Source organism: Anomaloglossus baeobatrachus, chromosome 2, assembly GCF_048569485.1.
Source record: "Anomaloglossus baeobatrachus isolate aAnoBae1 chromosome 2, aAnoBae1.hap1, whole genome shotgun sequence".
NCBI lineage: Eukaryota > Metazoa > Chordata > Amphibia > Anura > Aromobatidae > Anomaloglossus > Anomaloglossus baeobatrachus.
Genome location: NC_134354.1, coordinates 471,758,799 through 471,783,509, shown reverse-complemented (window position 1 = coordinate 471,783,509; position 24,711 = coordinate 471,758,799). Strand labels below are relative to the sequence as shown.

Here is a 24,711-nt window from a genome sequence, read left to right as displayed (position 1 = left end):
TTAGAAATCTATGATTGACTACCAGGTTTTAGAATTGCTCCTTTTGAAGTGATGTGTCCCTATTTTGTATGATATAGGTTGGACATTGTCAGAGATTGTAGGGAAACAAGCCCAAGTGATAGCAGTCATCTGTCAATTTATTCATACATATCAAGAGAAACGGAACAGCACAAAAGTCCTACAATCAGACATTTCAGTATTATTGCAGCATGCTGAATAAAATTATAGAATTGAATAGTCAAGTTTGTAGAATTTTCCATCAAGGGCTTGTGCAGAAGACTGTATTTTTGGTCCAAGTGCTATCCGATAAAAAATAGGATTGCACTCAGACCAATGTTATTCAATGAGGCAGTGCTTTTATTTCCCCCGTTCAAGTGGTCCAAGGAAAAAGATCCCAGCATGCATCATTTGCTAGTCAGTCATTCAAGTCTATGGGTCCATGAAAAAATTTGTTACTGCACTAGGATGTCAACCAAGTGCAGACCAATTTTCACAGACTGATATAACGGAGAAAGTTGAACCTTTTTTTTATTCTCCACCTTTATTAAAAACAGATCCCACACTGATAAAGACCGTTTTTCTTGGATGGAGAAAATATGGTCATGTGACCATAGCATACTAGTGACTGGGAAGTTTATTGCTGGGAATCTCATTGATCACTAACATAGGATAGGAGACAGGTGTTAAAGGGTTATTCCCATCTCTAAGATCCTATCCCAATGTGTAGTAGGTGTAATGATATTATTAGCAAATACAGTACAGACCAAAAGTGACACCTTCTTATTTAAAGCGTTTTCTTTATTTTCAGGACTCTGAAAATTGTAGATTCACAATGAAGGCATCAAAACTATGAATTAACACATGTGGAATTAAATACTTAACAAAAAATTGTGAAACAACTGAAAATATTTCTTATATTCTAGGTTCTTCAGAGTAGCCACCTTTTGCTTTGATTACTGCTTTGCACACTCTTGGCATTTTCTTGATGAGCTTCAAGAGGTAGTCACCGGAAATGGTTTTCACTTCACAGGTGTGCCCTGTCAGGTTTAATAAGTGGGATTTCTTGCCTCACAAATGGGTTGGTACCATCAGTTGTGTTGTGCAGAAGTCTGGTGGATACACAGCTGATAGTCCTACTGAATAGAGTGTTAGAATTTGTATTATGGCAAGGAAAAAGCAGCTAAGTAAAGAAAAACGAGTGGCCATCATTACTTTAAGAAATGAAGGTCAGTCAGTCCGAAAAATTGGGAAAACTTTGAAAGTGTCCCCAAGTGCAGTGGTAAAAACCATTAAACGCTACAAAGAAACTGGCTCACATGAGGACCACCCCAGGAAAGGAAGACCAAGAGTCACCTCTACTGCAGAGGATAAGTTTATCTGAGTCACCAGACTCAGAAATTGCAGGATAACAGCAGCTCAGATTAGAGACAAGGTCAATGCCACACAGAGTTCTAGCAGCAGACACATCTCTAGAACAACTGTAAAGGCCACTTTACACGCAGCGACATCGCTATCGATGTCGCTGCCGATCGCACCCGCCCCCGTCGTTTGTGCATCACGTGCAAATCGCTGCTCGTGGCGCACAATATTGCTATTACTTGTCACACGGACTTACCTTCCCAGCGATGTCGCTGTGGCCGGCAAACAGCCTCTTTTCTAAGGGGGCAGTTTGTGCGGCGTCACAGCGATGTCACACGGCAGGCGTCCAAAAGAGTAGGGGCAGAGAGCAGCCGCATGAAAGACATGCCCACCTCGTTTCCAGAGGACGCAAGTATGGTGCTGTTTGTCGTTCCTGGGGAGTCACACGTAGCGATGTGTGCTGCCTCAGGAACGACGAATAATCTGCGTCCAAAAGCAGCAACGATATTTGGGATTAGAATGACGTGTCAACGATCAACGATTAGGTGAGTATTTTTGATCGTTAGCGGTCGCTTGTACGTGTCACACGCAACGACGTCGCTAACGAGGCTGGATGTGTGTCATGAATTCCGTGAGCCTAACAACATCTCATTAGCGATGTCGTTGCGTGTAAAGCGGCCTTTAAGAGGAGACTTTGTGCGACAGGTCTTCATGGTAAAATAGCTGCTAGGAAACCACTGCTAAGGACAGGCAACAAGCAGAAGATACTTGTTTGGGCTAAAGAACACAAGGAATGGACATTAGACCAGTGGAAATCTGTGCTTTGGTCTGATAAGTCCAAATTTGAGATCTTTGGATCCAACCACCATGTCTTTGTGCGACGCAGTAAAGGTGAACGGATGAACTCTACATGCCTGGTTCCCACCGTGAAGCATGGAGGACGAGGTGTGATGGTGTGGGGGTGCTTTGCTGGTGGCACTTTTGGGGATCTATTCAAAATTGAAGGCATACTGAACCAGCATGGCTACCACAGCATCTTGCAGCGGCATGCTATTCCATCCGGTTTGCGTTTAGTTGGACCATCATTTATTTTTCAACAGGACAATGACCCCAAACACACCTCCAGGCTGTGTAAGGCCTATTTGACTAAGAAGGAGAGTGATGGGGTGCTACACCAGATGACCTGTCCTCCACAGTAACCAGACCTGAACCCAATCGAGATGGTTTGGGGGTGAGCTGGACCGCAGAGTGAAGGCAAAAGGGCCAACAAGTGCTAAGCATCTCTGGGAACTCCTTCAAGACTGTTGGAAGACCATTTCCGGTGATTACTTCTTGAAGCTCATCAAGAGAATGCCAAGAGTGTGCAAAGCAGTAATCAAAGCAAAAGGTGGCTACTTTGAAGAACCTAGAATATAAGACATATTTTCAGTTGTTTCACACTTTTTTGTTAAGTATTTCATTGCACATGTGTTAATTCATAGTTTTGATGCCTTCAACGTGAATCTACAATTTTCAGAATCATGAAAATAAAGAAAACTTTTTGAATGAGAAGGTGTGTCTAAACTTTTGGTCGGTGCTGTACCTACAAATAAAAATGTAGTATAGTTCTCCTGATTCACTATGTCGCTTAGCTCATATTCAGAGCATTGAAGGACCTTAGGTACCCATGGTTACAACCACGTATATAGCCACAGTTAGTTAGTTTCAAGTGGTTGTAACCATGGATACCTAAGGTAATGCAATGCCCTGAATATGTGCTCAGCGACATAGTGGATCAGGATAACTATACTATTGTCGCACTGTACTATGGGAGAGACTGAAGCAAACAGGGATTGTTGATTCAGGGAGTAGTTAGCAGACAAACCGCTACAGGCGATAGGGTAGTAAGCATGCCTGCACTAATGTAACGCTGCCCCAAAGGGAAGCAATGCAGCTCACCTAAATGGACAGCAAGCTGGAAAGCCCGCTAGAGGGCAGTAGAGTAGTCAGCAAGCCGGGTCTGAAACTGGAGGTTTCGTCAATGGTACAGGAGAAGGCAAAGTGTGATCAGGTGATGGCCAAAAGGTCAGGAATCAGGAAGTCACGAACACAGGGGTGGGAAAGACAGGGATGAGGACAGGAATGGCGACACAGGTCATAAATCGGGCAAAAGGCAAAGGACGGACGAACAGAGGAGGACTACAGACCGGAGGGGAACAGAGGTAGAGACTAGGACAAGACGGGAGCACAGGTCAGGTGGGGTCCGGTAGGAGACAGAGGTTAGATCGGGTCAGGGGGAAGACGGAGGTCAGCTGAGGTCAGGGAGGAAACAGAGGTCAGTTTGGGACAGGACAGAACACAGGTCACTAACAGGAACATAATGCAGCTGAGCCGATAATATCACTGGCGAAGCACAGGCGGGGCAGTGCCAGGATATACCGGCCAGTAGATCAGAGCAAGGGAACAAGGATTAACCCCTCATGACCTGGAACCCTGAGAAGGAATAGCTGATTCAGGCATAGGTCAACTATATTTTTAATTGGAGGTATTTGCTAATGTTATTATTATTACACTTACTACATATTGGGATAGGATCTTGGAGATGGGAGTACCCCTTTAAATGTTAAATCTGGTGTCTAATGAACGGGGCCAACTGCTGATCTTTGCACAGCCCAGCACCCATGGGAGCCACTGTGGGAAAAAAAACGTAATGGGAACCTGTCACATTGTACCTGCAGTCTGATCTGTGGACAGCATGGTATGGGAAAGGAGAAGCTGACCAGAATAATATATAGGTTTGTATTTTATTAATACAAAATACCTGCTGTTTGTAATACCTATGGAGCCTAAAGTGCGGTCCTAGTGGTGATTATGAGTTATCTCAGCACATAGATATACAGGGAAGACTGTCAATTCCTGATAAGACCACCTACTAGATCTCTGGGCATAAAAACACCAATATTCAATATTTTAATGTATAATAACTAAGTTTTACAGAAACTTTTACTCCTTCTCCACAACATTCAGCCTGCAGATCAGATAGCATTTTCACCATGACAGGTTCCCTTTCAAAAAGTATGCATGATTAAATCAATGCTTCCACCAACTATACAGTGATGGCATATCTGGGGCATCACTTATTAGGATAGGAAAATGCCTTTAATCTGTATAACACTTTCACACGTTCTGGTTCCTTCATTTACCGTAACCCCATATTCTAACTCTAGACACATTTACATAATAAGTGCAAAAACGAGAAGTGAAACATCACCTAAACCATCTGTTATATTTTTATCTCTAAAACTCTGTTTGTCAGAGAGATAAAATAAGTTTCCAAAGTGCTAAAGTAAATAAGTATATGGCCAAAAATATAACAAGGTGTTACCTTTCTTGTGCCCAGTAAACCTCTAATTTTTAGTATGACTAACTCATATTGAGGAGTTTTAGCTTGATCAAGATATCTAATAATTGCTAAAAAATGTTTATTGTCAGCACCAAAATGGTTTGATGGCCTGAGGTCCACAGAGAACCGACAAGTTACGCTGGCAGACTATTGCTCATCCCTACTCAACCTACCACCTAAGATATCTCGTTGCCCTCATATTCTCACCTTTTTCAAGGTGAGACCTGATGATGTGAACCCCACAGCAAGCTCCAAGTACGTATCATCTATCATTTATACAATAAGGAATGGTTTTATCTAATATATATATTTACATACATATATATCTATATACACAGTGTGTCCACCCATATCCTGTCCACCGCCATTAACTTGAGAACGGCGGCAGCTATAGGCATAGAAGTGGTGTCTAGGTATAGTAAAGTAGCCGCGTGCTACGCAATGAAACCACCTATGGCACTACCTAGTGGAAAACAACTGAGTTAGCATTTTTTTTTTCCCGAAAACTGAACGAGATAGAGGAAAAAAAGTGAATTACAAAGTTGTAAGGCATCATCAATTCAATACGAATCGACACCTTGCATACAGATATGCTATAATTAGAATGTGTAAAACTCACAAGGTTGCGGACGTGAAGCGATTCCTCATGGAGACCTTCCTACAAGTCATTGGGTATGGTGGCTGCATGGAGTGGCCTCCACACTCACCTGACCTGACCCCATTGGACCTCTTTCTGTGAGGTCACATCAAACAGCAAGTGTATGCGACCCCTCCACCAACATTGCAGGACCTACGATGACGTATCACAGATGCTTGTGCAAACGTGTCACTTACCATAATGCACAACATGCAGCAAGATACAGTATGCTGTCCAGAGTCCAGATGTGCATTGCAGCTGACGGTGGCCACTTTGAGCATCACAGTTAAATGAGCACCATATGCGTGACCTGCATTCAATGTTTTCGGGGGAATCATGGGTTTCATATCATAGTATATCTGTATGCAAGGTGTCGATTCGTATTGAATTGATGATTCCCTACAACTTTGTAATTCACTTTTTTTCTCTATCTCGTTCAGTTTTCGAAATTAAAATGCTAACTCCGTTGTTTTCCACCAGGTGGCACTATAGCACTATAGGTGGTTTCATTGTGTAGCGCATGGCTACTTTACTATACCTAGACACCAATTCTATGCCTATAGCTGCCGCCGTTCTCAAATTAATGGCGGTGGACAGGATATGGGTGGACACACTGTGTGTATATATACACACACACACACACACACACACACACACACACACACACATATATATATATACATATATATATATATATGTATATAAAGCATAATAATATTCAGTGCAAATGGAAATAGTTTATTTATATTTAGTTTGTATATAGAATTTTGTTTTTCTATATTTTCAGTATATGTTTATATTTGCTTTATTGTCAGTGGTCGTAAGCCTGAAACCTTCTTGTTGAAGACAGATGACACCAAGAAAAATGTGTCGGGTAGGACATTAAATATTTCTTAAACATTACATACAAAAATTATGTTTCAGTCTACCTAGAATGTTATTCAAAAAAGTTAAAGGATTTTCCCACAAACAAAGTTCATTTTAACCCCTTCACCCCCGGCCACTAAAACACCCTAATGACCGGGCCATTTTTTGCAATTCTGACCAGTGTCACTTTGACAGGTTATAACTCTGGAACGCTTCAACGGATCCTGGCGATTCTGACATTGTTTTTTCGTGACATATTGTACTTCATGTCAGTGGTAAATTTAGGCCGATATTTTTTGCGTTTATTTGTGAAAATTTAGGAAATTTGGCGAAAATTTTGAAAATTTCGCAAATTTCAAACTTTGAAAATTTATGCCCATAAATCTGAGAGATATGTCACACAAAATAGTTACTAAATAACATTTCCCACATGTCTACTTTACATCAGCGCAATTTTCGAAACAAATTTTTTTTCCGTTAGGAAGTTAGAAGGGGTCAAAGGTCATCAGCAAATTCTCATTTTTCCAACAAAATTTACAAAATAATTTTTTTAGGGACCACATCACATTTGAAGTGACTTTGAGAGGCCGAGGTGACAGAAAATACCCAAAAGTGACCCCATTCTAAAAACTACACCCCTCACACTGCTCAAAACCACATCCAATAAGATTATTAACCCTTTAGGTGCTTCACAGGAACCAAAGCAATGTGGAAGGAAAAAATGAAAATTTTACTTTTTAAACACAAAAATGTTACTTTAGCCATAAAATTTTCATTTTTACAAGGGAGAAAAGAGAAAGTACACAATACAATTTATTGTGCATGTTCTCCTGAGTACGCTGATACCCCATATGTGGTAAAAATCAATTGTTTGGGCGCACGGCAGAGCTCGGAAGGGAAGGAGCGCCATTTGAATTTTTGAACGCAAAATTAGCTGCACTCATTAGCGGACGCCATGTCGGGTTTGAAGACCCCCTGAGGTGCCTAAACAATGGAGCTCCCCCATAAGTGACCCCATTTTGGAAACTAGAGGCCTCAAATAATTTTTCTAGATGTTTGGTGAGCACTTTGAACCCCTGGGGGCTTCACAAAAGTTTATAGCGTTGAGCCGTGAAAAGAAAAAAAAAATTTTTTACCACAAAACGGTTGCTTCAACTAGGTAGCTTTTTTTTTCACAAGGGTAACAGGAAAAAATGCACCATAAAATGTATTGTGCATTTTCTCCTGAGTACGCAGATACCTCATATGTGGTGGAAATCAAATGTTTGGACACACAGCAGTGCTCGGAAGGCAAGGAGCGCCATTTGAATTTTTGAGTGCAAAATTAGCTGCACCTGTTAGCGGACGCCATGTCGGGTTTGAAGACCCCCTGAGGTGCCTAAACAATGGAGCTCCCCCACAAGTGACCCCATTTTGGAAACTAGAGGCCTCAAATAATTTTTCTAGATGTTTGGTGAGCACTTTGAACCCCTGGGGGCTTCACAAAAGTTTATAGCGTTGAGCCGTGAAAAGAAAAAAATTTTTTTTTACCACAAAACGGTTGCTTCAACTAGGTAGCTTTTTTTTTCACAAGGGTAACAGGAAAAAATGCACCATAAAATGTATTGTGCATTTTCTCCTGAGTACGCAGATACCTCATATGTGGTGGAAATCAAATGTTTGGACACACAGCAGTGCTCGGAAGGCAAGGAGCGCCATTTGAATTTTTGAGTGCAAAATTAGCTGCACCTGTTAGCGGACGCCATGTCGGGTTTGAAGACCCCCTGAGGTGCCTAAACAATGGAGCTCCCCCACAAGTGACCCCATTTTGGAAACTAGAGGCCTCAAATAATTTTTCTAGATGTTTGGTGAGCACTTTGAACCCCTGGGGGCTTCACAAAAGTTTATAGCGTTGAGCCGTGAAAAGAAAAAAAATTTTTTTTACCACAAAACGGTTGCTTCAACTAGGTAGCTTTTTTTTCACAAGGGTAACAGGAAAAAATGCACCATAAAATGTATTGTGCATTTTCTCCTGAGTACGCAGATACCTCATATGTGGTGGAAAGTAATTGTTTGGGCGCATGGCGGGGCTCAGAAGAGAAGGAGCGCCATTTGACAGCAAAATTGGTTGGAATCATTAGCGGACACCATGTCACGTTTGGAGACCCCCTATGGTGCCTAAACAGTGGAGCTCCCCCACAAGTGACACCATTTTGGAAACTAGAGCCCTCAAATATTTTTTCTAGATGTTTGGTGAGCACTTTGAACACCTGGGGGCTTCACAGAAGTTTATAGCGTTGAGCCGTGAAAAGAAAAAAAATTTTTTTTACCACAAAACGGTTGCTTCAACTAGGTAGCTTTTTTTTTCACAAGGCTATCAGGAAAAAATGCACCATAAAATGTATTGTGCATTTTCTCCTGAGTACGCAGATACCTCATATGTGGTGGAAAGTAATTGTTTGGGCGCATGGCGGGGCTAAGAAGAGAAGGAGCGCCATTTGACAGCAAAATTGGTTGGAATCATTAGCGGACGCCATGTCACGTTTGGAGACCCCCTATGGTGCCTAAACAGTGGAGCTCCCCCACAAGTGACACCATTTTGGAAACTAGAGCCCTCAAATATTTTTTCTAGATGTTTGGTGAGCACTTTGAACACCTGGGGGCTTCACAGAAGTTTATAGCGTTGAGCCGTGAAAAGAATTTTTTTTTTTTTTTACCACAAAATGGTTGCTTCAACTAGGTAGCTTTTTTTTTCACAAGGGTAACAGGAAAAAATGCACCATAAAATGTATTGTGCATTTTCTCCTGAGTACGCAGATACCTCATATGTGGTGGAAAGTAATTGTTTGAGCGCATGGCGGGGCTCAGAAGAGAAGGAGCGCCATTTGACTTTTCAAACGCAGTGCACTGATCGGCCGCTGCAGGACGCACGGTCGGATGCGATAAAAAAAAGCGTCGGGGATACGTAAAAAAAAAAAGTCACGCCAAAAATTGACCATGGATGCAGATACGTTATGTGCATCCCTGATCAGCGCTTGGCGGGACGCACGGACGGATGCGATACAAAAAGCGTCGGGGATACGGAAAAAAAAGTCACGCCAAAAATTGAGCAGGGATGCCGATCCGTTATCTGCATCCCTGATCTGCGCTCGGCGGGACGCACGGACGGATGCGATACAAAAAGCGTCGCGAATACGGAAAAAAGTCACGCCAAAAATTGAGCAGGGATGCCGATCCGTTATCTGCATCCCTGATCAGCGCTCGGCGGGACGCACGGACGGACGCGATACAAAAAGCGTCGGGGATACGGAAAAAAGTCACGCCAAAAATTGAGCAGGGATGCCGATCCGTTATCTGCATCCCTAATCAGCGCTCGGCGGGACGCACGGACGGATGCGATACAAAAAGCGTCGGGGATACGGAAAAAAAAGTCACGCCAAAAATTGAGCAGGGATGCCGATCCGTTATCTGCATCCCTGATCTGCGCTCGGCGGGACGCACGGACGGATGCGATACAAAAAGCGTCGCGAATACGGAAAAAAGTCACGCCAAAAATTGAGCAGGGATGCCGATCCGTTATCTGCATCCCTAATCAGCGCTCGGCGGGACGCACGGACGGATGCGATACAAAAAGCGTCGCGAATACGGAAAAAAGTCACGCCAAAAATTGAGCAGGGATGCCGATCCGTTATCTGCATCCCTGATCAGCGCTCGGCGGGACGCACGGACGGATGCGATACAAAAAGCGTCGTGAATACGGAAAAAAAAGTCACGCCAAAAATTGACCATGGATGCCGATCCGTTATCTGCATCCCTGATCAGCGCTTGGCGGGACGCACGGACGGATGCGATACAAAAAGCGTCGGGGATACGGAAAAAAAAGTCACGCCAAAAATTGAGCAGGGATGCCGATCCGTTATCTGCATCCCTGATCAGCGCTTGGCGGGACGCACGGACGGATGAGGTGTAAAAATGGACAGGGGATACGGAAAAAAAAAAAAAAGTTATACTCACAGTACCCAGAGGACTAGCAGGAGGATCACTGACCAGAAGAGCTGCAGAGGAACAGATGGCAGAGAGATGGACAGCTTTACAGGAGCAGCAGGCAGATCAGCAGAATGCCCAGGAAGGACCCAGCGATGGACGCAGATGTGATCAGGCCGGTGAAGACAGGTAAGAGGACGTCGGGGGAGAGCAGAGGGGGAGAGGGGGGGGTGAGAGCAGAGGGGGAGGGGGGGGGAGCAGAGGGGGAGGGGGGGAGAGCAGAGGGAGAGGGGGGAGAGCAGAGGGGGAGACCGGAGAGGGAGCTGCAGAAGCAGAATAGAAATAATGGGGGAGGCAGTCAGATCGCAGGGGGAGCGGATCGGGATGTCGGGGGGGGGGGGTGGTTGGGGGGAGCAGATCGCGGGGGGGGCACGGCAGGGGCTATCACGGCAGCGCGCAGGGGCACCACGGGAGCGCGCACGGGCTGCAAAGTGAGCACAGTACTCACTTTGCAGCAGCAGCGGTGGTAGCAGATCGGGATGCCGGGGGGGGCAGATCGGGGCGTAGGGGGGCAGATCGGGGCGTAGGGGGGCAGATCGGGGGGGGGGCATGGGCAGGGGCCTTCACGGGAGCGCGCAGGGGCCTTCACGGGAGCGCGCAGGGGCCATCGCCGGAGCGCAATACTTACCTTTGGAGCTGGCGCGGTGACAGCAGAGGCGGCGTCTGCGGCGGCAGCAGCGGTGGCGTGGTACCAAAAGTACCAGCCACTCCACGCTGCAGCCATGTTGGGGGAGGGTCCCCAGAGCAGCACAGGCCTGGGGAGGGCGGCCACCGGCAGATCAGACCGCCCCACTGCACACTGATTGGAGCGATTGCGCGTCATAGCACGATCGCTCCAATCAGTGCTGCAGGGGCTGGGGGCGGCATGTTTGAGGTCCACCTATGATATGCTGCAGCAGCTGCGGCATCTCATAGCCGGATCTCACAGGATCGCACTAATTCGGGCATTATTTTTGCCGAAATTAGTGCGATCGATGTGGTTGGCGGTTCAGATTTGAACAGCCAATCACATCGATCGTCGATAGGGGGTGGCGATGCCACCCCCCCTGGGGTCAAGCAAAGGTCCCCTGCTGTAAGAAACAGCAGGGGACATCATTTGAAAGCCGTTGCTATGGCCACGGCAATCAAATGAAGTTTAGGCCGTAAAATTACGTCCCTGGTCGTTAAGTCACGTTAAAATAGGACGTAATTTTACGGCCCGCGGTCGTGAAGGGGTTAATCAATAGATCTTGGAATGATAATAAATTCCACAATTTCACAATTTGATGTGTTTAAAAAAAACAAACAAAACAATCCTGTGCTGAGAAAATCTTATATATGAGTCCCTGCTATGTACTGTGTAATTGTGAAGCCCCACAGGTGTTGTGTCGGTGCATTACCTTCAGGGACTCCACTCGGCTGGATCCTGTCACTGGTAGGAAATCTTCTATTTGTCGTGACGCCACTCTCAGAATTGCGGTCAGTGGGGACCGCCACTGCAGATTAAGGGATGCCTGGGGCTGATGGTATGTGCAGTCAGGTGTAGTAGCCTCCTGAGAGTGAGGCAAGCCCCAGGGTCCTATGTAGATGTGTAGAACTACAAGGCGCAGAATAACTCCACACAAGCAGGATGTCTTTCAGGGGTTTTACTCACAGTTGATGGCAGGGTGAGTAACCCGGGCGTAGCTGGGATGAACCAGGCTGGAACCAGGTATCCTTCCGGCTGACTAATGATGGTGACTACCGACTCGCCTTCCTTAGCCCTTGGTGGTTTGGGGTAACCCCGACTTTTAGTCCCTATGGGGGTCACCCAGGGAAGTTGCTGGAGCCTCTCTCCCCTTCGGTTGCCGTTTGCTTGTCGCCTGGGCCAGATCACTCCAGCTGCTTGCCTCCTGTGAACTATGGGCCCTAACTGTGGCTACGTGGCTGCGGCTTTTGTGGTGTTGTGGTGTGGGCTTTGAGGGCCCCACACCGGCAGGTTTAGCAAGGAAAGGTGGATCTATCCCCGCTCCGGGATCTGCCGCCCGTTTGGGCCTGGTACTCCCTAGCAGTCTCCTTACTTCCCACTCCGTGCTCTCTCTTTAGCTGAAGATGGATTTCGGGTAGCACTCCTAGGTGACCGTTCTCCCCCGTCGGTAGCCACTGCGCGGGCGCTGTTAGACTGCAACAGCCCCAGGGGTCTGCTCCTCTCTGAGCTCCCTGGACTCTGCACTAAACCGGCTCACTTGAGGGACCTGCACTTCTGCTCCTGTCAGAGCTCCACTTTCCTGCTCCTCACTCCTCCACACTCTGCTGCAGACTGTTTACTCCTCCTTCTCTTTTCCCTTTGTGCCTGCCTACGCCACCTAGCAACCAGACTCTCTTACCACACCCCTTGAGAGGAGATGGAGGCTTTTGGCCCCCTCCACTATTCCAGTGGAGGTGAAGGCTTTTCCCCCTCCTGGGATCCCCAGGGGTCCTCTCATAGGTACATGTGTGAGACCTGATCACTATGCGCCTGTGTAGTCACACCTCGGTCAGCCTTCTGGATTACCTGTATTGTACTGTCCCCAGCATGGGTGCAGTACTCAGTGGTGCCTGACCAGGTCAGGGGCGCCACATTCCCCCTTAGTTATCACCAGCACGTCCTCGGGCTGCAAGACAACATTTTAAAATGCATAAAACATTAAAACATTTTTAAAAGCACCAGGTACCATACATCACCACCCTCCACCCACAAGTCCGTTAACCCACCCAAAACCCTCTCACGTTGGCCGCGCCTTCAGCCACTTCTGGCAGGATGTAGAGGCGGCTTTCATGGTCTGGTGGTCTTCAGGGTATACCTGGCCTGGTGAAGCCGCGCCTTCAGCCACTTCTGGCAGGATCCAGAGGCGGCCTTCACAGTTGGTGCTGACCAGGTACCCTCTTTGTGGTGGAGAGCCAGGCCCCATAAACAGGCATGCTCTCTGGTCGCAGGTGAGCCAAGGCCCCATAATGGACGTGCTCCCTGGTTGCAGACGAGCCAAGCCCCTAAACAGGCTGACTGTGGTGGTGGTGCCTCTGGTGTAACTATTTACACTGCGAGAGTTTGTGGCTATAGCCAGTTCATAGCCTTAAGGTTTATTTCTCACATTAGTTTATGTGGGCACATTGCTTAAACTTGAAAACGTTGCAAAACTTCAAAACTGGTAACTTGCTTTACTTTACATGAACTTTATGCAGATTCCTCTTCACCAGGGCTTGGGCCTGTAGGGCTGCGGCACCTGTTGCTTCCTTGACCTTTTTCTTCATCTGTGGTAGTCTCGTCAGTAGGTCCTTTGTCTTTTCTTTCTTTATCGCTGTCTCTCCTTTCTTCTTCTTTAGGACATGGTACTACATCTAGCGCGTACCAGCCTCTTTCTCCTTGATGCATGGTAAATTGTACGGAGTCTCCCATCTTTAAGTTTCTTCCAGGATGTCCTCTGGGCAGATGAGCTCTCACATCTCTTCTATTGACGAAGATACCTTCCTTTATGCCGGGTGCAACGATGAATCCATATCCTGACTTTAGGCTGAAATCTTCTACTACTCCTCTACAAAGGGGTCCTCTGACCTGTGCTTTGGCTCTTCTCAGGAACCGTTTTTCTTGTAGGTCTCTGGCCGTGGCTTCTCTCTGCTCTGGGGATGGCGGGGCAGGTGACAACTGGTTTCTGCTACGGCGCCGTGTCTTGCGGGCTTGATTCTGCTGGGTGGCTGCTTCACTGCTGGCAGGCTCCCAGGTGAGGTTGCTGGACAAGTCTTCCTCTTCATCCCAGCGAGAATATGGCAACATCTCTGGCTCGGGGTATGGATCCACTGCTGGTGGCTCCTGAGTCAGCTCCTCAGCTTCCTGGCCTCCTCTCCCCCTTAGTTCTTCTGAGCACTCCTTTGGTGGCAGTGCTGGGGATGGACTTTCTTCAGCAGACCCAGACGGGGAACTCTTTGGCGTGGTTGCTGCAGGGGTTGCCGGAATCCTCTTGGGGGTGTGCGGAGGGAGCATGTACCGGTCCACCATCCATTGTGGAAACTTGGCCTCCATGTCAGCCTTCAGCTGCCAGTATGCGGGGTCCTCCCCCAGCGTGGGCTTTCCAGCAGGGACCTCTTTGGACTGGGGAGCGGTGTCTGCTCTGGCCTTGCAGGCCGGGGTAAATGGTGATGCAATCTCTTGGCGGGCCGCGCCTGGCATGGCGGCGGCCTGGTCTTGGCGGGCCGCGCCCTGTATGGCGGCGGCCTGGTCTTGGCGGGCCGGGCAGGGCATCGCTGCGGCGGCCTGGATCGGCGTCGCTGTCGCGGCTTGGATCGGCGTCGCTGCAGCGATCTGGGCTTGGCGGGCCGCGCCCTGTATGGCGGCGGCCTGATCTTGGCGGGCCGCGCCCTGTTTGGCGGCGGCCTGGATCGGCGTCGCAGCTGCGATGGGATCTGTGCAGGCTGGGCTGGGCGTCGCTGCAGCGATCGGAGCTTGGCGGGCCGCACCGGATGTGGCTGCGGCCTGGTTCAGCACCTCACTTGCGGCGCGGACGAGCGTTGCGGTGGCAGCCGGTTCTTTGCGGGCCGGGCAGGGCATCGCTGCAGGGACCGGGTCTTGGTGGGCCGAGCAGGGCATCGCTGCGACGGCCGGGGCTTGGCGGGCCGCACCTGGCGTGGCTGCGGCCTGCTTCAGCGTCGCCGCGCCGGACGCCTCTTCAGGGACCGCGGACGTGGCAGCAGGGGTCGGGGCACTCGCGCTGGCAGGGGCATCACTGGACTCACCCATCGGTGGCAGCATCGGGGTCTGAGTCGTCACCGCCCGGTCTGGCACTCGGCGCGCAGCTCTCCCTTCATAGGCCCGAACCGCGGCAGCCATCTCCAGAAGTTCCATGCGTTCTTCTCTGATCTGCTCCACGACCCGGGTCTCCAGTCGGTCGCAGAACTGGGCCAGCTCCCGATGCCACCAGGCAGCGGAGCCCGGTTCTGGGTTTCTGCGGTCAGACGCCATTTCCTCTGCGCCTTCTTCTGCACGATTTCCCAGCAGTGGACTCGTCGCTGCCTCCAGTTGCAGGCTCTTCAGTTTCCGCTCTGCCTCTTTCAGCAGCTCCTCTCCCAGCAGCAGGCTTCTGGCTCCCTTTCTGTCCCGACGTCTCTGGACGCTTCCGCTCTCTTCACAAGCGAGGTCAGAACTCTGCAGGGGATCTCTGGGTAGCCACACCTCTTCGTGGGCGGTAACTTCTCCCAGCGCGGGCTGCTGTTGTTTTTCAGCGCGCTTTTCATGGTGGCAATATGGCGGCGCTTCCAATTTTTCAAGCGGACCGCCCAGGCACATGGTCACCTGTCTGAACAGGTCTAGTCCTTATCCTGTTCGTGACGCCAGATGTGAAGCCCCACAGGTGTTGTGTCGGTGCATTACCTTCAGGGACTCCACTCGGCTGGATCCTGTCACTGGTAGGAAATCTTCTATTTGTCGTGACGCCACTCTCAGAATTGCGGTCAGTGGGGACCGCCACTGCAGATTAAGGGATGCCTGGGGCTGATGGTATGTGCAGTCAGGTGTAGTAGCCTCCTGAGAGTGAGGCAAGCCCCAGGGTCCTATGTAGATGTGTAGAACTACAAGGCGCAGAATAACTCCACACAAGCAGGATGTCTTTCAGGGGTTTTACTCACAGTTGATGGCAGGGTGAGTAACCCGGGCGTAGCTGGGATGAACCAGGCTGGAACCAGGTATCCTTCCGGCTGACTAATGATGGTGACTACCGACTCGCCTTCCTTAGCCCTTGGTGGTTTGGGGTAACCCCGACTTTTAGTCCCTATGGGGGTCACCCAGGGAAGTTGCTGGAGCCTCTCTCCCCTTCGGTTGCCGTTTGCTTGTCGCCTGGGCCAGATCACTCCAGCTGCTTGCCTCCTGTGAACTATGGGCCCTAACTGTGGCTACGTGGCTGCGGCTTTTGTGGTGTTGTGGTGTGGGCTTTGAGGGCCCCACACCGGCAGGTTTAGCAAGGAAAGGTGGATCTATCCCCGCTCCGGGATCTGCCGCCCGTTTGGGCCTGGTACTCCCTAGCAGTCTCCTTACTTCCCACTCCGTGCTCTCTCTTTAGCTGAAGATGGATTTCGGGTAGCACTCCTAGGTGACCGTTCTCCCCCGTCGGTAGCCACTGCGCGGGCGCTGTTAGACTGCAACAGCCCCAGGGGTCTGCTCCTCTCTGAGCTCCCTGGACTCTGCACTAAACCGGCTCACTTGAGGGACCTGCACTTCTGCTCCTGTCAGAGCTCCACTTTCCTGCTCCTCACTCCTCCACACTCTGCTGCAGACTGTTTACTCCTCCTTCTCTTTTCCCTTTGTGCCTGCCTACGCCACCTAGCAACCAGACTCTCTTACCACACCCCTTGAGAGGAGATGGAGGCTTTTGGCCCCCTCCACTATTCCAGTGGAGGTGAAGGCTTTTCCCCCTCCTGGGATCCCCAGGGGTCCTCTCATAGGTACATGTGTGAGACCTGATCACTATGCGCCTGTGTAGTCACACCTCGGTCAGCCTTCTGGATTACCTGTATTGTACTGTCCCCAGCATGGGTGCAGTACTCAGTGGTGCCTGACCAGGTCAGGGGCGCCACATAATGGCCGTGTCTGACCATACAGGGATATGGTCAGATCATACCACATCTCCTGGACGGGGAGTAAAATGTATACAGACATTACAGCATGAGATTGCAAACAATTCTTTCTTTGAGGTAAAATGTTAAAAAAAAAAAAAAAAAAAGCCAGGCAGAAAAATGTTTCACCTCACAGAAAAAAAAAAAATCAGCTATGATGCCCTGTTCTAATATCTGTATACTCTCTTATGCATCATCTTCTGCCCTGGAGATTTGGCATGAGCAAACCATGTGTAATGTTTGTCACTACCTTACGGGGTTGCATGAATGTAAGGGTAGTCAGGAGAGCTGGGGTCTGGTAACAGGAGGTGACGTATAATAATTAGGGGTAAACAGAGATGTAGTCAGGGCACAATCCGAGGGTCACAAAACCAGGAGAGCATGTAGTAGTAAAAGGGAGTAAGCAAAAAGTAGTCAGATAATGGTCCGGGATCCAAGACAGGAATGCATGACAGGAATAGGGTGCAGACAGAGGGAAGTCCAATAACAGTCTGTGGTCAGAATACCAATGTCAGGATACTAGCAGACACTAAACTATGGCAACACAGCAGAGCCAGAGAATACAACTGGCAGAGCTCTGGGGGAGCATGCTGAGTAAAGAAGCCTGACCAATTACCTAGAATATGGAACAGCTGAGTAACCAGCACCTCCCAGACCCAACCTGGACTCCAGTATAGTGATCAAGCTGCTACTTCATTAACATGGATGGCGCCGCAGAGCATCTCCAAGGGCAAGATGCTCTGCACAAAGGAATAAACACACAGCCAGATCTGTAAGTGCCGCAGAGCATCTCCAAAGTCAAGATGCACTGCACAAGGAATGGACACACTGTCAGATCTGTAAACGCCGCAGAGCATCTCCAGGTCTGTGAGATACTCTGCACAGAGAATTGTGACACCATGTTCCTGTACGGTCAGACACGGCCATTACACAGTATAGAGCAGGGGCACATTTATATATAATATATATCTCAGCATCGGAACATTTTTTTTAAACACATCTAATTGTCAAACTTATTATTATTCCAAGATCTATTGAATAAAATTAACTTTAAAATAAACTTTGTTTGTAGCATAATCCCTTTAAGACACACAACACACTGTATGTTTTCTTCACTCTATGGTTTCATGCCTTTTATTTCCGATGTTGCATAAATTCTATGGATTGTTATAAAGATTTGGTTATTGTTTTTCTACCAGTATAAAAACGGACGTAAAGAGATAATTATTTTGTAATAGACTTTGGTATAACTGTACAGTTGCAGCGTTCCTGGAGTTTTCATCTCCTGCCAGGTTCTGCAAGTTACCTAGATGACATATCTGCTTAGACAACCATACAATAATCAAAGCCTCTCCTGTAACCACTGTATAGCACCGTACGTCATTATTGCCAAGCTCTTGTGCAGGAGGGGTTTCAACATTGTGGAGTTGTCTCGTTAACATTACTGCCCAATTTCCTGTCTGAATCTTCTGCTTTTATATTAACTTGCGTCAGAAGACAAAAAGTCTAGCAACAAAGGATGTACAGTTTATAAAATGTATTAAAAAATTACTAAAAAAGAGATAAAAAATAAATAAATAAACATGTCCACATACTAACAGATAAAAATAGATTTTAAAAAGTGCTTTCCCACTGACATTATTTCACTGAAAAAAAAAAGATATTTTTGTTGTAAAATTAGTAACACAATTTGTATTATTACTGTAGATATAACTGGTCCTATTATTCTACAATCATATCGAGCCATCGCAGACTATGTAAAGAATTCCAAGACGGAGCTGTCTGTTAATGCTGATGATGTTGTCGATGTGGTGGAGAAAAAGGAGAACGGTAATTTTATAATAGCATAAATTAAAAATTGGAGAGGTAGGGTTTACCCTATAATAGCTAATACAATGTGGCACGAGAATAGGATATAAATTGACATATCCTGCGTAATAGAGATACATTATTAATCATATAATCAGATGATGCCAAGGCAGAAGAGCTTGGAGAGAAATGGAGTAACATGATCTCTGTGCCTGTAACACACATATCTACATGAGGTCCTGGACTAGTGCAAAGTATATTACTTAAGTGTTTAAGGTGGCTTTACACGCTACGAGATTGCTAAAGTGATCTCGTTGGGGTCACAGAATTTGTGACGCACATCCGGCCGCGGTAGCGATGTCGTTGTGTGTGACACCTATGAGCGATTTTGAATCGTCGCAAAAACGTTCAAAATCGCTCATCGGTGACATGCCCCCCTCTTCCCAATTATCGTTCCTGCTGCAGTAACGATGTTGTTTTTCATTCCTGCGGCAGCACACATCGCTATGTGTGACGCCGCTGGAACGAGGAACCTCTCCTTACCTGCGTCCTCCGGAAAAGGAGGAAGGATGTCGGTGGGCAGCATGTTCCGGCTGCTCATCTCCGCCCATCCTTTTCTATTGGGCAGCGGTTCAGTGACGTCGCTGTGACGCTGAACGAACCGCCCCCTTAGAAAGGAGGTGGTTCACCGGTCACAGCGACATCACAGAGGAGGTATGTGCATGTGACGCTGTCGTAGCGATAATGTTCGCTACGGCAGCGATCACCACATATCGGCCGTACTATGGGGGCGGGTGTTATCACACTCGACATTGCAGCGTGTAAAGCCCGCTTTAGTCTTTTTTAATGGCAAAATGATATCTATGTTGTAAAGAATAATATATATACAGTGGGGAAAATAAGTATTTGATACTTTACCGATTTTGCAAGTTTTCCCAACTACAAAGAATGGAGAGGTCAGTAATTTTTATCGTAGGTACACTTCAACTCTGACAGGCAGAATCCTCCAAAAAGTCCAGAAAATCAGATTGTATGATTTTTAAATAATAATTTGCATTTTATTGCATGAAATAAGTATTGGATCACTTACCAAGCAGCAAGAATTCTGGCTCTCACAGACCTGGTATTTTTTCTTTAAGAAGCCCTTCTACTCTGCACTCATTCATTGCATTAATTGCAGTTGTTAGAACTCCTTACCTGTATAAAGACACCTGTCCACATACTCTATCACACTCGAACCTCCCAACCATGGCCAAGACTAAAGAGCAGTCTAAGGACACCAGAATAAAAATGTAGATCTGCACAAGGCTGGGATGAGCTACAGGACAGTAGGCAAGCAGCTTGGTGAGAAGGCAGCAAATGTTGAAGCAATTATTAGAAAATAGAAGAGAAAATGATTATCAATCTTACTTGGTCTGGTGCTACATGCAAGATCTTGCCTCATGGAGGAAGGATGATTCTGGGAAAGGTCAGGAATCAGCCCAGAAATACAAGGGAGGACCTGGTCAATAAACTGAAGAGAGCTGGGACCACAGTCTCAAAGATTACCTTTAGCAACACACTATGCCGTGATGGATTAAAATCTTGAGATCCCCCTGCTAATGCTAGTACATGTCCAGGCCCACTTGAACTTCACCAATGATCTGAATCTCAATGATCCAGAGCAATCATGGGAGCAGGTCATGGTTTTAAACAAGACCAAGATAGAACGTTTTGGTATCAACTCCACTCGCTCTGTTTGGGGGAAGAAGAAGAATGAATACAACCCAAAGAACACTGTCCCAACCATGAAGCAAAGTGGTCAGGACAACAGCACCGTATTGAAGGGAGGATAGATGAGGTCATATATCATGAGATTTTCGCCGCCAACCTCCTTCACTTAGTAAGAGCATTGAAGTTGGGGCGTGGCTGGGTCTTGACCCGAAACACACAGCCAGGGGAACGAAGGAGTAGCTCCGTAAGAAGCATTTTAAGGCCCTGGAGTGGCCTAGCTAGTCTCCAGACCTGAACCAAATAGAAAATCTTTGGAGAGAGTTGAAACTCAATGTTGCCCAGCAACAGGCCCAAAACCTGAAAGATCTGAAGATCTGTATGGAGAAGTGCACCAAAACCCCTGCTGTAGCTTGTGCAAACTTGGTCAAGAACTACAGTAACAGTCTGAACTCTGTAACTACAAACATACTGTAGATTTCTGTACCAAATATTAGGTTCAGTTTTTCTATTGTATCAAATACTTATTTCATGCAATGAATGCAAATTCATTATTTAAAAATCATATAATGTCATTTTTTGGATTTTTTTTTCTATTCTGTCTGTCACAGTTGAATAAAAATTTCAGACCTCTCCATTCTTTGTAGGTGGGAAAACTTGCAAAATCAGCAGTGTATCAAATACTTATATTCCCTGCTGTATATATGCAACACAGTTTATAAATGGAGTCATAGGCTTATGTACATCTGATATCATAGAACACAATTTGGTACCATGATGATTTTACCAAACGGATAATATTTTTAAGAATATTTCCTTTATAACAGGTTGGTGGTTCTGTCAAATGAAGAACAAGAGAGGATGGGTTCCAGCTGCTTATCTTGAACCACTTGATAGCCCTGATGAGTCTGAAGAACAAGATCCAAACTATGAAGGTGAAACAGCATTTTATAAATAGCATAAACTAGAAGAAAAAAAAAAACTAAGTACATTTCACAGTAACACTCCCCAAATTTTGTTTTGAACATATAATTGTAGCGCCCCTGAGCCACTTGGGACACTACTGGGAACTGCATCCTCCCGGGTATGCAGGACCTATCCCCTTGGTCCTGTAACACCAGTGCCAGCAACAGCAACACACACCTAAATTCCCAGTAGCCACTCACACCAGGGCATAGAGGGTTAACCACGTAAGGGGGATGGTTTCCATGGGAACGAGTCCCTGGGATTAGCTGGCCTGGTGGGAGGGGACAGGAAGAACAGGGAGCAGTGTGCAGAAATATAGTGAAGGGAGCAGACGTGCCTCAAGCTGGGTCTGTATGGCGGTGACCCGGGGGAGCGGGAGTCAGGTTGCCAGCAGAGAGCAAACTAGTATCTCTAGACCGGAGTCAAGACCCCCAGGGACGCTATGAGGGAGCACCGCTGGAATCTGGGCATGCGCGGGGCACAGGGCCCTAGGTCAGGTGTCAGTTTCATGCGGCCTGGCAGTTACCTGCTCGGTGGGATCTCCAGGGGCCTCGCTGACCTTATGGATCCGGGGGCATAGGCGGTGGACTGGGATCAGGGTTCGGACACTTGCCTCCCCGCAGGGTCCGCACTGCCAGCCGAACGGTCAGACCGTTGTATCACAGCTGGGGGACCCCCAAAGTTCCAGGCTTCGGAGTCTCAACTAAACTGAGAGTGTCGGGGATAGAGAACCGGGTCACCAACTAGCACTGGCAATACTGGGACCGGAACCAGCACCCGAGGGTCCACAGTGAATAAGGACTGTTTAATACAATCTACAGATTGATCTCCGTTATTGCCCCCGTTGCATCTCCCAGGCACGGCCCTACCTGCGGAGGGCCTACCATCACAGCTGCCACTACCACCAGCCCTGGGAGTACCCACATTCAGCAGCAGCGGTTCTCCATCCTTGGCCGCAACCCGCAGGTGGCGTCACATGACAAAAGCTCTTATCTCCCCTGTAAATACCCCCCATTAACAAAAGGGGCCCAGAGCACGGGATCGGGCTCGGGCAATCGGGATCGGGCAATGAGCACCAGAGTGACATTCCCATTTGTTACTGCCCGGGACAGAGTACCCCCTTCTCTGGGCGTGACATAATACTACCTCAACCGCTACATATCAGTAGTGCAATTTATTTAAATGCAACTCAGTTATATCTAAAAATTCCCTCCTCCCTTCATTGTAGATAGTTGATTGTGTGATCTTCATTGTGACATAGTTCACTACATGATTTCCTGTGAAGTCAATGACTTACATTGCATCACATAGGATACCAAGAATTGGCAGTATGAAGCCCAAACACATAGGATACAATGGGACTGTGCAGCATGAAGATACTTCACACAGCATATACTGAGACTCTGCAGTATGAAGATGCTTTACACGGCATATACTGAGACTGCAGTATGAAGATGCTTCACACGGTATACACACGGCATATACTGAGACTCTGCAGTATGAAGATGCTTCACACAGGATATACTAAGACTCTGCAGTATGAAGATGCTGCACACAGGATATACTAAGACTCTGCAGTATGAAGATGCTGCACACAGGATAAACTGCTACTCTGCAGTATGACGATGCTTCACACGGCATATACTGAGACTCTGCAGTATGAAGATGCTTCACACAGGATATACTAAGACTCTGCAGTATGAAGATGCTTCACACAGGATATACTTAGACTCTGCAGTATGAAGATACTTCACACGGGATATACTAAGATTCTGCAGTATGAAGATGCTTCACACAGAATATACAGAGACTCTACAGTATGAATATGCATCACACAGGATATACTGCAACTCTGCAGCATGAAGATGCTTCACACGGCATATACTGAGACTCTGCAGTATGAAGATGCTTTACACGGCATATACTAAGACTCTGCAGTATGAAGATGCTTTACACGGCATATACTGAGACTGCAGTATGAAGATGCTTCACACAGGATATACTGAGACTCTGCAGTATGAAGATGCTTTACACGGCATATACTGAGACTGCAGTATGAAGATGCTTCACACGGTATACACACGGCATATACTGAGACTCTGCAGTATGAATATGCTTCTAACAGGATATACTAAGACTCTGCAGTATGAAGATGCTGCACACAGGATAAACTGCTACTCTGCAGTATGACGATGCTTCACACGGCATATACTGAGACTCTGTAGTATGAAGATGCTTCACACAGGATATACTAAGACTCTGCAGTATAAAGATACTTCACACGGGATATACTAAGATTCTGCAGTATGAAGATGCTTCACACAGAATATACAGAGACCCTGCAGTATGAATATGCATCACACAGGATATACTGAAACTTTGCAGCATGAAGATGCTTCACACGGCATATACTGAGACTCTGCAGTATGAAGATGCTTCACACAGGATATACTAAGACTCTGCAGTATGAAGATGCTTCACACAGGATATACTAAGACTCTGCAGTATGAAGATGCTGCACACAGGATATACTTAGACTCTGCAGTATGAAGATACTTCACACGGGATATACTAAGATTCTGCAGTATGAAGATGCTTCACACAGAATATACAGAGACTCTACAGTATGAATATGCATCACACAGGATATACTGCAACTCTGCAGCATGAAGATGCTTCACACGGCATATACTGAGACTCTGCAGTATGAAGATGCTTTACACGGCATATACTAAGACTCTGCAGTATGAAGAAGCTTTACATGGCATATACTGAGACTCTGCAGTATGAAGATGCTTCACACAGGATATACTAAGACTCTGCAGTATGAAGATGCTGCACACAGGATATACTAAGACTCTGCAGTATGAAGATGCTTCACACGGCATATACAGAAATTCTGCAGTATGAAGATGCTTTACACGGCATATACGGAGACTCTGCAGAATGAAGATGCTTTACACGGCATATACTGAGACTCTGCAGTATGAAGATGCTTTACACGGCATATACTGAGACTCTGCAGTATGAAGATGCTTCACACAGGATATACTAAGACTCTGCAGTATAAAGATACTTCACACGGGATATACTAAGATTCTGCAGTATGAAGATGCTTCACACAGAATATACAGAGACTCTACAGTATGAATATGCATCACACAGGATATACTGAAACTTTGCAGCATGAAGATGCTTCACACGACATATACTGAGACTCTGCAGTATGAAGATGCTGCACACAGGATATACTAAGACTCTGCAGTATGAAGATGCTGCACACAGGATATACTAAGACTCTGCAGTATGAAGATGCTTCACACAGGATATACTAAGACTCTGCAGTATGAAGATGCTGCAC

The 24,711-nt window shown here is 47.0% G+C and overlaps 1 protein-coding gene across 1 annotated transcript in view; it reads left to right on the top strand.

The window, feature by feature from the left end:
* The window catches only part of NCF1 (neutrophil cytosolic factor 1), a 53,743-nt gene that overhangs the window by 8,013 nt on the left and 21,019 nt on the right, over positions 1 to 24,711 (top strand). Inside the window, exons 4-7 of the mRNA XM_075334234.1 lie at positions 4,831 to 4,996; positions 6,194 to 6,252; positions 18,573 to 18,695; positions 21,212 to 21,319. Coding sequence (XP_075190349.1) covers positions 4,831 to 4,996; positions 6,194 to 6,252; positions 18,573 to 18,695; positions 21,212 to 21,319 — 456 coding nt within the window. The remainder of the gene's footprint in view (positions 1 to 4,830; positions 4,997 to 6,193; positions 6,253 to 18,572; positions 18,696 to 21,211; positions 21,320 to 24,711) is intronic.